Source organism: Nyctibius grandis, chromosome 2 (genome assembly GCF_013368605.1).
Source record: "Nyctibius grandis isolate bNycGra1 chromosome 2, bNycGra1.pri, whole genome shotgun sequence".
In the NCBI taxonomy this organism is placed as follows: Eukaryota; Metazoa; Chordata; class Aves; order Nyctibiiformes; family Nyctibiidae; genus Nyctibius; species Nyctibius grandis.
The window spans coordinates 58,703,768-58,718,401 of record NC_090659.1 but is presented as its reverse complement, the minus strand read 5'-3'; the positions used below and the strand labels follow the sequence as shown (position 1 = coordinate 58,718,401).

The following is a 14,634-nucleotide window of genomic DNA, read 5'->3' as shown; positions in this document are numbered from 1 at the left end:
GCATATTCTCAAACAGAGCTCATCTTTAAAGACCCTTTCTTACACATTTTTTGGCACTGCAGTGAGTATAGAAAAAAATACCTGGAAAGACTGATGATGATGTGCTTCCCCCCCCTCCCCGCCTCCACATATGCTGAAGTAGCCTGTGTTAGAATATGTTGTTCTAGTAGTAAAATATGTACTGTGTATGGAATTCTTGTGTTGTAGCTTAGAGACCCCGTAGACAGTAGTGATCATCATGGATGTGTATTAAGACTCAGCCAAGCCATGGGGAATTTGACAGTGGTTCAAAAGGGAGAAAGAGATCTTATTTCAGATGGAGAGAAAGGTAAGTGAAGCCTTTTGCTTTTAGCAATGCAACTTTTTTTTTTGTTTGCTTTCAGTTGTAGTCCAGTGGTTGGACTATATATAGTAATTGGTTGACTGTATTCCGCTGAAGATTGAAGGGGAGGGATGGCTGTCTGTGCACATCACCTTTAGATGATTTGTGTAAATTGATACTTTAAAAGAGTGCAACTTAATTTATTTGCTGAAAAAAGTTGCTGATTTCTCATTTAAATGGCTATAACATATGTTTTACATTACACAGGTATTGAGAAATTAATTTTTATTCTTCGTGAACTGTTTTAAAATCCTTAGCTGAGATGGTCTATATAAGTGCAGATGTCATTGCTAAATTAATGCAGAATAATACTGTTGTTTCACCATATATTGGTGTCTCTGAAAAATGAATACGTCTTGAGGTTCATGAGCTGCTCAGTTCCTTGATACTGTTCACCATGCTGTGGATTAGCATGTACATATATGACTTGTACATTAGCTCTGACAATTAAAAAAAAACCCAAACAAAACCCAAAAATTTAACTCCAGACTGCCATTACAACTTTTTAAAATAGTCAGTTACTAATACAGTTATAGTATACTTAGTAAAATTAGCTGCCCAACTGGTGCTTTTTATACTGATCATTTACTGTGATCAGTGTAAAACTAATTCATGAGTGCCTTCATAGCATTTTGACTACGTGGTCTTATTTCACATACATAACAAGCAGCAGCTCTGCCTCTAATTACTTGAAATGCTAATCTATGATAAATGTTTATGCCGCTTCAGAACCGTTTTGTATATACAGTCAATTTTTCATTATTGGGAGCCATGGGAGTCTTTTATAACAAAAAAACAGATGTAATATGACAACTAGTTTGTGTGGAGCCACCTTCCACATACCCCCATTAGTACAGATACCATAGCAGACTGTGAAGCAAGCTGGGATCTGGAAACAATATAGTTATGCCTATGTGGTAAAGGACTTCGGTTGGTCATATAGTACCCAAGTTGCCCTGCATGAAGTCTGCTGCCATATTTGCACCCATAGCAGACTTGATTTGTAACCTTGAAGAGTTAGGCCAGGCTCAAGGGAGGATGAACTCTGCCAGACCACTGGCTCCAGTTTATGCTAGCTAGAGAGCTTTAGAGCCCAGCCCTGTAGTGTATCTTCTTTCTCTGTTTTTATGTCAACAATGTTCTTTTTTGTGCAGGATTGTTGCTTTTTTAATGAATGTTGGGAAAGCTGGGTGAGCGCTTTAGATTAAGCACATTACCTAGTGTATCTCTTCTGACCTTTTGAGCTGTTATTCTTGAGATAAGTATACCCCCACTATTGCTGGAGAGGGTACACTCCATCTCCATTGTCTCTTGTCAAGCAGGATTCAAAAAACCAGGAAACAACTGAAACTCTTTCCAATTTCAATTTTGAACGTTCAGGTTTGGCACAAGTTTGGTGTATGTCTTGTGTGCTTTTGGGGCTTTTGATTGTTCTATTTTTTTCCCACCTTGTTCTTTGTCTCTGTTGTATTGATATTTTTTTTCTCTTAGTTAAGTGGCTTTTTGATTTGAAATAAAAACAATTCTGTGCTTTTATAGCAGTTGTTTGATGTCCAGTTATAGGCTGCTTTCTTGTTCTTTCCTTGGTTCTATCACTGATGCTTTCTCTCTCCTGGATTACAGACATTACAGGCAGCATTGCTGAGCTGTAAGAAAGCAATTGTCAGGTTTAATATAGGTTATAACGTCTGTTACAAACACTGTTTTTAGAGTTTTTGTTGCTTGCAAGAGGTTCCTGAGAATTTTGGAGAAACTGGACTTCAGCTTCCTTTTAACAAGAATATTCTTTGGGTCTGGGAGTTACTGTCGGTCAATTTTTTTAAAAGCTGCTCAAATGCAAAATGATGTTGAGAAAGGAGATTCTACTGTCTGCTCTGTGCTACAACACAGAACATGTCATGTCACTGACCTTGAATTCTCTCCCAGGTTTTTTGCTCTTATTTTTTCGTCTGTCCTTTTGATCTGATGTCATTTTTTTTCAGCTAAGACAACAACATACATCATGATTCCACTGTGAGGGAAATTGAGATCATTGGATCAGGCCAATGGCCTCTGAGCACAACCAAATATTATTAAAAGACCTGTGTACTCCTCTTGCCTTTTATTTTTCATGTCATCATCTATTTGTAGCACTTACCTATTTTCAGGCATTTCCTGCTTGAGCTCCTGTGCTTAGCACATCGATACTGTAGTTTCCATATATCACTTTCAAACTTTCTCCTTTGGGAATATACTGCATGCATGCTTTCTGTTGGGGGCGGGGGGGCGCGCGGGGCGGTGGGAAGTAAGTCTCAAAGCTCTCCAGGAAAACCAGAAATTGCAAACTTAACTCTGTAGCTTTAGTGTTCTGTGCGTGGCTGTTGTGGAAGGAAGGCTTTTTGAGGATGTCGAATTTTGCAGCAGGGAAGACTGGCTTGGTGAATACTTCATAGCTTAGAGCGATTGTACTTGGTTATTTTCACAGTGCTTTTATTAATGAGTCTGTAGGAAATTCAGTAGACAATTTACTTCTGTTAGTTGAAGACAAAAAAGGTTATCAGGTGATTTGATAGTGAGCTGGAAGTACAGGTGTTGGTGAAGGATTACTGTCAGCAGATAGCTCTGTAATCTAAGCGGACAGGCACAATAAATTCTAATTGGAAGCTAGAGCTTAATGAATTCAGATTAAAAGTAAGGCAGCTTTTATTAACAGACAAATTAGCTATGACAATAACAGACCTAGAACTTTGATAGATTGCCAAACTGTGAAGTGTCGGGACCCCGTTGAGATTTGTTTTTACAGATCAGATTAGATGATGCAGGTGGTTCCTTACGGCCTTAAAATCAGTACTGAATCACATACATGGCCTCTGAAATCAGTAGCAGTTTTCCACTATAAAGGAGGTTTTTCTAAAATTTGTCTCTATTTCAATTATGAGCTGCCAACTGCCCTGTAAACATAATCGCCAAGATTTTAAATTAAGTTTTATATACTCTTTTTCTCTTTCCTTTTGCAATTTCACATTATAGCTTGGTCTACAGTTGTTGATTCCCTGCTCTACAAAGATGAGCTTCACCATGCTCTTGGTAGGTGATATCAGTGCCATCACTGACCAGGGTAGGAATGAGTACTCAGCCTGTGGGTAAAAGGTAAGTCAGCTTTTATTCACTATGGCACAGCTCTCTAAGGTTTTCTTTTTATTATTCTTTGGAGAACTGGTCAATAATAAAGTGTGGTTATACCGGTCTTAGTTCCTAACATGTTTAAAATTTGGTTAGGTCCTTGAAGTAGCAGATTTGGATTTTTGTTTTTAAATGTTATAACGAGGTTTTCTATATTTTCCCCAGCACCTGTGTTTGTCCTCTCCTCCGTTCCAGAAGGCAGACTTTATGGGGTAACCAGCCAGCGTCTGCCTCTGACTACTTTTGCTTGGAGCCATTAGCCAAATATAGTTTCTCTCCAGTTGCCCAGCTGCAGCTACGGTCAAGAGAAGCAAAGCAGCATGTGAAAGGGATTACTGAGTACTGAATATGGGGTAAAAAGCCAACTATTGCCATAAATCCCCAAGCAGTACTTATGATTTCTCCCATTCGCTCCCTATACAGCTGGAAAGGAAGCTATTCAGTGCTTGTCAGTCCCTGGCTCACTCAGCTAAAAGCTCTTACGGTGTCCAGCTGCCCGGGAAATTTTGCCTAGATTTTTAACTGAGAGGCAGCACCTTCGTCTCCAGTCCTGCTTCTGCAGAGTGAGCAAAACAAGGAGGTCATGGGTCCTGCCCACTGTGCCACGGTGCTCTCCGTTGTATGCGCAGCCCAGACTGCTGTCTCCCTGGCACTGCTCACCTGTCATCCCATCTGTCCCCTGGCTCCTCCACCTATCCAACAAAAGTAATGTAAAATTTGGATCATTTGCTTTTAACTTAAATTGCCTGGTGTCTCACACTTAAGGACCTATCTAAGTTTTAAAAGTGTGATTAGGGAATATAAAAGTATAAGCACCCTTTATATAAAAGCCAACTTACATTTTCCACATCAGTTGAGTGATTTCTCCAGACAAAGTCATTAATCTTGGTTTCCCTGTCTGTATGTGCCCTGGGACATGTTTCTGGGAGTCCACAATCTCCAGCTATGTGCTTGTGTGAACTAACTTGCAAAAGGAAAAAGATAAATTTCTTACTAGTGTGAGTATCTGCCAGGTCAGAGACGTATATTGGTAAAAGATTATACTCAAGATCTGATAATGGTCTAAACCTGAATCTTGCATTTGATGGAGCAAAATTGTCCTTGATAGTTAAATTTTTTGCATAGAAAATGGAAATCTTAAGCCTTTTAATTAAATGAGAGTATTTGTTGTTCTGTGGGGTAGCTGACGTTAGCTGATCCAGTCCAGTTGGATCATATCAGAAGTCAGAATGGTCATACCTTTCATACATGGATTCCTGAGCACGTTAGGATAAGTGTAATGCTCCTGCTCTGTAAGAGGAAAACAAGTGCAAAGAACTTGTTCAGGACGTTTGAGATTCAAGAATTAAATTTTAAATCTCCAGGCTGTCTTTTGGTCTGCAGCCTCAGTAAATGTGATGTTTCACATAGGCTCTTTAGCTGTCTTTATCATCATCAGTATTATGTGTTTAGGCTTAACTAGCTATCCCATATTTCATATTCTGCGTTCTAAATACAAACAAAAAATGGATCTGTGGGTTGTTTGTTTTTTTTTTTTCCACTACTGTGTGAACATTGTGAATCCAGAACATGCAGACATACATTACTTTTGATACTACATGGGCCTTTGGTTTTCTAACTGTAATGTGTCTAGGAGCTAGTGTTGTAAATAGGGCTGCCTGTGCACAGCCATATCAAAATTCGTGCTTCCCAGTTATCTTGTAGTGCTTGATCTTAGCAAAACTACTAAATTCTAATTATTTTTCCCTCAAAGAGAGGACAGCTATTTTCAGTGACATAACAGACTGTTTTTAATTAAGCATACAATACCCGTAAGTGGGTCATTCTTCTGGGCTTTGATCTGCCAGCACAGTTGGGGCTGGGAGTTCTTTCAGCTTAAAACTTGCTGGCAATGGTATAGTTAAGTGTGACACCATGGTCTGAATGCTTCCCCAAATGCTAACGTCTACCTTATCTTCAAGAAGTGCTGAAAGGGAAGTGATGGCCTGAAATATATTAAACATAGAGCTACCTAAATGACTTGGCCATAGTTACCTAGGAAGACTGGGGCAGAATATTGAATTGTGTGGAGCCTAAAACTCTTGAATTTTACTTTCCAATATTCTGTCAGTATGACAGCCTTCACTTTTTTGTTTCTGTTGCACTCACATTTCAGTACAAATTGTTTCCATGGACTTAAGTAAGCAAGAAATACGGGTGACTATATGTGAGGGACGTGTGGTATTTGCTGCGTACAGCTCTGGCAATATTTATGTGCTGTTTAATTGCTGAGATTATGTTGAAACTGTTGAATGGGGCTGTGGTCATTCTGACTCGAGCAGATCTCCTTGCCATACTTCATTCAGCAATTTCTTTAATGATGACATTTTTATTTCATCTAGCCTTTTCTCATGATAGTATATGTGTGCTCCATGGGTAAGTGCTAGGGAGCTGGAATTTTTTTTCAGAAAGTTACTTAGCATAAATCTGTTTTCATTAAAAGATTGTCTATTAATTATACTGAGGTGGTTTTTTTTGATTCATCACCCTGTGAAATAATGACATCAGATTTGGTTGCCCAGACCTATTAAAAAACAAAACAAGACACCCTGCCCAGCAGCCAATTCGACCAGCATCAGTTGTCTGTTTCTATCTCTTAAGGTTTGTCAGTTGAACTATAGATGAGCCTCTCCATTATTTTGACTGGGACTAGTGTCAGACTAATTGACCTTACGTGGCCCTGGTTGCTGCCTTTCAGCATTGACAGATTGTGGTGATTTCAGACTCTGCAGTTTCCCTGTTGTCCAGCATCCAGTTGTCTTGGTCTCCTCAGCTTTTCAAGAACCACGTTTTCTAGGCTTTCTGATATACGTGTTCATCCCTAGTTGAATGTGGTATAGCCTCACTGAGCAATGGACCGAAAATACTTCATCCTCATGTAAATACATAGTTCTGCATCTCTCCAGGGCATAGAACTGCCTGCCTTCTCGGCATCATCGCTGACTATTCAGTCATGTCCATCTAATTGAGGTCTTGTAATGTTGCCACTGGTTGTGACTGCTCAGTGCAGCATGTAAGGATGTCACCGCCGTGGTCCTTAAAGAACTGCTTGAGCTGTCTTCACAGCGGGTCACAGGGATTTCGTGGGGGATGTTGGATTGGGGGAGTGGGAAGACAGCAGTTTTATTTTTGTTGTTCAAGGAGAAGGCTGGGAAAAGCATCAGGAAGAGTTTGTCCTTTGTGGATTTGGCAGCATGCCAGCTTGTCTTGCTGGTACTGTGGGATCCCTGCTTTTATTTTAAAAGCTCTTAACCGTGACTGTAGTTCAGAGGAGTGTTTAATTCCTTTTCCCATTGCCTGCTGTAATGTTCATCATCCCTTTATTTTGAGATGTTCTTTGAGGAACTCAGCCTCTGCGCAAGAATTGCCTGAGCATTGTACCTTTCCCCCCTCATTCAAGTGGATTTCTGTAGTTCTGCTTCTTTGAAGCTATGGCGTGGATTTGTTTTCCAGCATCTCTGTGCAGAGTACAAAGGTCTGCTTTTGTTGTTGCCTGTGAGGTAGTCCGCACATATTTGAGACTAACTTTTTAAAAAACTGCAAACAAAAGACCACTTTTTTGTTTGTTTGTTTGGTTTTTTTGTTTTGTAGCAGGGTATTATAATTGTCCTAGTTTGAGGAGATCTTGCTTTCCTGTACAGCTCAAAACTGACTGGAAGGTTGTGGGGCTACAGAATAGTGGCAGATGGTGACATACAGCTAATAAGCAGGGGCTTGTGCTCAGCTGTCAGTCAGAAGGCTCTAAAGCTTTTGAACAGAGGATTTCCATCCTGCCTCCTGCCAGGAGTTCAAGCCCTCAAAGTGAAAATCCTGTGAGATACCATCTTCAAAGTAGCAGAATTAGAGGTAATTTCTCCAAAGCATTGTATTTAAAAAAAAAAAAAAAAAAAAAAACCACACCATCTAAAAGGGCGTACCTTCTTCAAATAGCTAACTCAGAAGAGCATTACACTTGTGAAATTTGACATTAACTACAGCTCATGGAGAAACACATCCAGAATCTTAATTTGGGGGGGGAGGGGGGAGGGGAGAAGAGTGATTGGGAAAATTAACTGCTGGCAACGCTGCAGCAATGTCTGCTGTGTTCATGGTGACTAATGGATCTTTGCCCTCAGTGGCAGCAAAAATGCACAACTGCCTGGCCTCACGAGCCCAGCAGTTACTACTGGAAGAATCGTTAGGAAGTGGAAGTGAAGTACAATTCTTTGCTGCACCAAGTAACAAAAAGCAGAAAGGAACCCTGCAAGTGAACTGGAAAGGGTTTGTTGGTGCTAAGTAGTTTTTTACATCTTCCTATTTAAGAAGGTTTACCTGCAAGTCCTTTAATTTTGTGCAGATTTTTTCCATTATTTTGTAAGAGAAAAATTCCTTTTAAAAATATTGATAGTACGCCCTCTAAAACATCTGGGCTGTTCTGTTTCATACACCTTGGAGAAACCCAAGTGACTTGAGGAAATTGAGGTAAGAGCTGTTGTCCAAGCAGTGTCTTGTTTTACACTTTTCTTCTGTACTTGTCATACTCAGGAGCACACGAACAATTGCGTGCATAGTCCTGAACCTGAGTAGCCCCGCAGTAGCTGACTGGAGATGCTGAGGATCACTACTTGGCCACCAGTGATTCCGCCAGCTCTTCTGCTCTCCTAGGAGAGGAAAATAAATTTCTCCTGGGTTTTTTTCAGAGCCTAGCAAGAAGGAAAGCTAGGGATAGATACATACCCACAAGAGAGTTTAGAGAAGGGCAGCAGAATTGATGCTGTTTTCTTCTTGTGTGCTTTATGTATCCTTCAGGCTTCCTGCTTGGGCTTGTTGAGAGTAGAGAACAAAGGAATTAAATTTAGTGAAACCATTTGCATGTTCTTCATAGTCAAAGCTCCACAAAGCGATCAGTTTGACCAAGGTCCTTTGTATATTTAAAATAGAAATGTAACACCTGATAGTCTGACAGACCCTACCCACAGTGACGCTGCTGACGGAAGCATACCTGGATGCTGAGGACACTGTTGATTGGCAGAAAAAGAGATCTCTCTCTGCTTATGCTTTTTACAAAGCCTAAGGAAAAGGCTGTTTTCAGTAAAATATCTTTCTGATGGGCATGGCAGAAGGTTGGAGTTTTTAGTTTTATTTTGCATTTGCTTTCTGTAAAACACCTCGGTTTACATTTGTGAACTCTGAAGGTCAGAGACTCTGGAGAGCTGGGTTTGTGCAATGGCTTTGTGGGGGGACCTGGTCCAGTTTGGGGTGATTTGCTCATCATGGCAGCATCAGTTCACATGAATCACTAAACTCATTAGTGAGTGAATCTTCTGTGCAGGCTGAGTGAAGTGGAGGAAGTGTATGCATTGTGCAATGTTATTTGTAAAGGATTGCAAAGTAATTAGAAAAGTATTTTTTAAATGTTAATGCAATAATTTTTTTTTAAGAATAGTGTATTTCAGCATATGCTACTGCCTGTGATTAATCTCTCACCTGTTAATCTTTGTGTGCCTCAGAGGTTAACCCTCACAGCTACAGTCATATCATTGTGAATAGAAGAAAAAAATGTACATGACTGTTTTTGGTTTGTCTGTTCGTAGTACTTGTATGCAGTCACGAAGGAAGCAGCCGGAGATGTGGTGGACAGGGGGACCTCCTTTCTGGTTCTCTGGGAGTCTTAGCGCACTGGGCATTTCTCGCTGGAGCAGAAAAAACGAATGGGTATGAATATTAATTAATAATTTCTTAACTCTTGTGAGTCTGTGTTGTCCTATGGCAACTGTTGTAGACCTGTTAAAGAAATTTCCAAATGAAATTGGAGTCATTGGGACTAAGGTATCCATGTACGTTTAAAAATGTAAGGGTGTTCTAGGGCAATCTATGTAATAGTTAAAATTTTAGTAAGACAAACCTTTCAGTAATCTAACATCTCCCAAGTTTGAGGCAGAAGAAGAGTGTGAACCTGGATCGATTCCCAAGGACATACATGTATGGAGTATGTGTCTTCAAAACAATTGAACACAGGCAGAAAGTATGAAGAACAAATGAGTGGTAGTCACTGGCAGTACCATCTCTATAATTCAAAAAACATCTCATTTCACTTTTGGTTTTCTAATTCGGTGAATGCTCCTGCATTGTACCTAAGTAATTCAGTGGGGTGGGTAGGTTGAAACTTGCAAATAAAACACAGTTTCAAAAATGGCCACAGTTTGGGCATTTTAAGGCCAAATGGCAATCCAGTTTGGTTGGACATAAAGCAGCCATGCACCAGCAGCTGGCTGTTGGCTCTTTTGTTAAATTATGTCAATTCCTATCTGACTAGTTGGCCCATGTAGTCATGTTGTCTTTCTGTGACATCAGCTGCTTTAAATAAAGTTGAAAGGAACTCTGACACAAGCAGTTAGGGAGTAACAGTCCCCCTTCCCAGTAAGTACTGAGCTATTGAAGCTTCAGGAGCGGAGATCTTTTGTAGTCTTTTGGATGCTACATGCAGATGCACACAGTTAGATGTCCATGGGAGTTAGCTTGTCTGTGCTTGTGTTACTGTGAGAGCACTGCAGTAGGTCCCCCAGGGTGAAGGAGGGACCAGTTGAACCAGACTTTACAATTCTGAAATCTAACATACCCAGAATGAAAAGGGAAACAGAGATTGTTTGTGTATCTGAAATCGCCGCTGTCGCTAAAGGAGGAATTTTGTTTTACTTCATTAAAATGGTAACTTCATTTTTGCGTAGTGTACAACAGATCAGTATTAAATTGTTGGAGAGATTAGCAAACGCAGCATGCGTTCTCCAGTCTCTCCTGACTTGGGCTCCTGTGGCTTTTCCAAACAGCTCGCTCAGAAACTCCTTTATTTTATAGATGAAGGAAAAGCGGGAGAGTATAATTGGCATCAGCAATACATTGTGTCTCCTGTGGTGGTGTTAAGGTGACCCTTCTGAAACACCTGCTGTACTGATCCTGTTTATCTCATGTGTTTCAGGAAAGGAGGAGCAAAATGGGCTCAGTGAATCAGGGATCAGCTAGTAGACTGCACTGCAGGCAGTCCAGCCAGTTCTTCCACGCTTGTGCCTGGCTCCGTTGTTTCAGAACGGGTCTGTGCAGAGCAGGATTTTGAAACACTGAGATTGTACTGGCTTTTAGGGGTGCTGATGGAATAGTGGGTAGGATTCTCCTGTTAAGTAGGCAGGATGCTCAGGTGGTGTCTTGGGAGTATGGTGTGTATCAAACTGGTTATGTGGTAACCTTAGAAATAGGTGCTTCAGCTGTCTTGAGCCCACAAGCCTGTGCACAGGTCTTGTTTCAGAGCAGTATTTGGGCATCCAAGATTGTCTCTCAAGGTGGCTTAAATACTCCTGCACCTCGATGAGTGTATGAAGTTGCAGTTTTCAAGGAAAAGATGCACAAAGCTGCCCTGGTAACACCTAATTGTAAGCTCACTTTCTGCTTTCCCTGTGCTTTATATAGCAGTCCTTCACAAAACTCTTACTTGGCACAGAAGTCAGCAGGTCCTTAGTGACTTATGGGCAGCTACGACCCAGCCATGGCTGAGCTGTGTGAGGTTTTTGACCAGCCAGCAACTGGAGCCCAGGGATGGCTGCTGAATTATTCTGCGGTGGTTTTCCTCTGCTCTGGTGCTGTACAGCAGGACAAGCAGCTCCGGTGGCCCAGCCTGCAAGAAGGTGCTGCAGAGGTGGCAGGGCTGTGCTCTGTTCTCCAGGGCAGGTTCAGCGCTTGAGGTGTGGGCCTGGGTGTGTTCTGTTAGGCAGTTCATAAGCATGTAGGAGGCATTAAGAGAGTGTGCCTTAATTTCTGTTGTGGTCTACAGCTGTCACTGTCCCCCTGGTAAGCTGATCTAAAGAAGGCTCGAGCAGTGATTATGGCCCTGATAAAAATCATCTCTCGTCAGAATCCCCATGTCCTTCCCCCACCCCCTGCCATACAGAATTAAACTGAGTTACCCAGCGAGTGGGGAGGAAAGGGAGTTAAAAGGCTGCCAGGTGAGACTTCGGTCTTCCTCTGAAGGAAAGGATGAAGTTTCTTATAGGTAAAACTAGACATGGAACTTCTTACCCACTTGTTAAGTAGGTATGTTTTCCTTTTGCATCCTTCAGCCCTGGTGGTGTTTCTCACTCAGTCAGACGCTGTGCCATGGGAAGGGAAGTATTTGTTAAAAAAAAAAAATCGGCCAAAGGTGCTCTGCAATGCAAGAGTCTGAGAAACACAGACGTTTGCTTAGGAGGCCTTCCCGACAATGCTGACAAACATTTACGGGTACAAAGATTGTGTGTCCACCACCTTATGAATTACACAAGAGTGTTCAGATTTTGTTTATAATGGTGTGGGGTTTTTTTTTTCTCTTTTAGTCAAAATCCCTTTCTAGTGGCTGCATTTGGAGCTTGCTCTCTCACGAGGCAGTCTAACCACCAAGCCTTTCAAAAATTCGGACGTTCAATGACTGCCTCTGACATGGTTTCAGAAGTCGGCACAGCTTTTAACAAACTTTTTGAAACCTGAAGCCAAAGCAGCAGAGAAGAAGAAAAGGAAGAACAATGACTGCAAGAGTAATTACATTTACCGTAGAATTTACATAAGTAATGCACCCTTTCAAGTGCTGTAGCAGCATTGGTATGCTAGGTAGATTTTTTTTATTTTTCAGAATAGAAAAATATGATTAATGTAGATATTTTTTAAGAGTTTGGAATACAAAAATGTTTTGGCTGAAATAAGCTGTAGTTGCAGATCTGTTATAATATAATAAAACTAAACTGAAAGTATTTCTCTGTTCTTTTTTGGTAGTTATTGAGCAATAACTAAAGTGTGAACAGCAAAAAAAAAAAAAATGCACTTGATACTTAAGATAAAATTCTTCCACCAGCTCAATCGAATTTCTTGGATTGCACCAAGGTTGTCGTGTTTTCATTGTTAGACCCTCTGTCTAGAATTAGCTATTGCACTTCATTTTTTGCCATGCTAAATGTATTGAGAAGCAAAAAGTAAGCCTCTTTGGAAAGGGAATGCATGAGAGTTGCTGTAGATTTTGAATGTAATTACTTGCCTTTTCCCATTCCCGGTCCCAGAGGCAGCGTTCCTTTCGGCAGCACACCCCTTCCTGCAACGTCTTGGGTTTTTTTGGAAAAAAGTCCTCCCATCGCAGAATAAGGATATACTGTAGGTATCTTAGCATTAAATAGTAATTATGCTTACCTGAAAAAAAAATAAATTTGTATTCCTTTAGCTGGCCTTGGCTCATCTAGAACTCGATATGATGAACTTTGTGAAATTATCATTTGGAGAGGTACTAGGAGAGGTAAGACACGTAGTGGTACCGAAGTGAACTGGTCAAACTCTCAGTGATCACGGAAGAGCAAAGTGCTTTTAAAATGCAAATTGCCTGCTGAGTTAGAGCTCTGAGAATCTCAGACACGTAGGTGGCTGGCTATTAACCAGCAGGAATATGAATTGAAGGACCAGAAGGCAGCCAACAGCATGTACCTGTACCCTCCCAGTGTTGTGCAGGTAGCTGTACACCGCAGGTCAAAGGCAGGAATGGAAAAATGGTGGTCAGTGTTTGAGCTCCGAGTGCAGTGCCTGGCTTTAGGGGCTTTTCCCTCAATCCTTAGCAAGACAGACAGGACTTCCAGTGTTAGGGCCATACCTGCCTGACTTGTTGGCAGGGCAGATGAGTGTTGGGTATAAAGGGGAAGTTGCGTGGGATTTTGCACAGTATCATTTCTTAAATTTTTGGAAATTCAGTCAAAGCTTGTAGGGATTGAACCAATATGGAGAGAGGGGCAAGTTCATGCAAAGTACATTTAAGTGGGTACTGCCCTTGAACCTCCAGCCTAGCTCAAAATGTATATACTTAAAGTGCAGGAACGAGCATATAATGTGTAGTTATTGCAATAGATGTTATATATTCATTGCAGCCACTCTTTTCCAGTGATCCAGCTCTAGACTGGAATATGGTGTCATGCATACTAGTCAGGTTGCATTCTCGTACCTTGCCCTAGCTGCTCACAGAAAGCACCTGCAGTCAGAAAGGCTGCTCCGAGTAGTTCCCTTCAGCCCTTAGGAGTTGATATTTCTGGATGCACTGTGACTACTACCTCACCCGGATGCATTTTTTTTTTTCTTTTTAAACCAGTTACCTATTTTTAAAATAGGGTTTTAAATGTTTGCTCATTTTGGTCTATGAGGGTTCACAGACTTTTTTAGATTAGTGCAACATCTACTCATAAGAGATGGGATTTTGGTGTTTAATTTAAGCAGTTTTGTAAACTGTCTACATCTTTGGGGAAACTAAGCCACTATTGGGTTTTTTCCCCCTAAAACTACTTGAGAAGCTTGACTCCTTTTAAATAAAATCAGAAAGTTAAAACTGATTTTAAAACAGCTACTGGATTTCCTTTAAAAAAAAATGAGCTTTTTTTTTTTGTCTTTAGAACATCAGTGGTATTATAATCTAAGTGGCATTTGTAGGTGAAGTCAATCAATTTAACAGAGCCCAGTACAGATTTCAACCTGCCCTGTTGGTTTTAAATCTACACATATGTTGTAACTCTGTTATTCACAAATGGCTACAAATTGTTACAATTTTTAAACATCCTGGAAATGTAGCAGTTTCTTTTAGTAGGAAATAAAAATAAAAATAGCAAATTAATTGTGTGTACTTGTTTGGTGTGTTTCCATGGCACAGAAGCAGAACTGACTGTTCACCATTCATTCGAGTTTACTGGAACAATGCAGCCACTTTCAAATTTAAAATACCAACAGTGTCAAATAAGCATCTGCCAAAGCACTAATGAAGACCCCCCACCCAGTCTTCTCTCGGAGTACCGATAACCAGAAAGGGAGCAGAAAAGCAGCTATGCATTTTATAAAAGAAAGCTTTTCTCCTTTTGAACAGGTTACGTGTGTGAATTGCATTTTTAAATGAAATTCCTTGTAGCTGAACCCAAGTTCTTCTTTTTGTTATAATTTCATAAATTGATTTAATCAAGAAAGCATGCCACTACGTAAGGACAAGCCCCACATGAACTCAGCCACTAGAACACCGGTTCCCTCTCTGCATCTGC

General features: G+C 40.7%; 1 protein-coding gene across 5 annotated transcripts in view; it reads left to right on the top strand.

Annotated features, from left to right (window-relative positions):
* Positions 1–14,219, top strand: part of NAXD (NAD(P)HX dehydratase) — a 53,629-nt gene extending 39,410 nt beyond the window's left edge. For all 5 annotated transcript variants that reach the window (XM_068395260.1, XM_068395258.1, XM_068395255.1 and 2 more), the window contains 3 exons: positions 208–328; positions 9,157–9,277; positions 11,923–14,219. In XM_068395260.1, coding sequence (XP_068251361.1) covers positions 208–328; positions 9,157–9,277; positions 11,923–12,073 — 393 coding nt within the window. In that variant the 3' untranslated portion in view covers positions 12,074–14,219. The remainder of the gene's footprint in view (positions 1–207; positions 329–9,156; positions 9,278–11,922) is intronic.
* Positions 14,220–14,634: the final 415 nt, after the last annotated feature.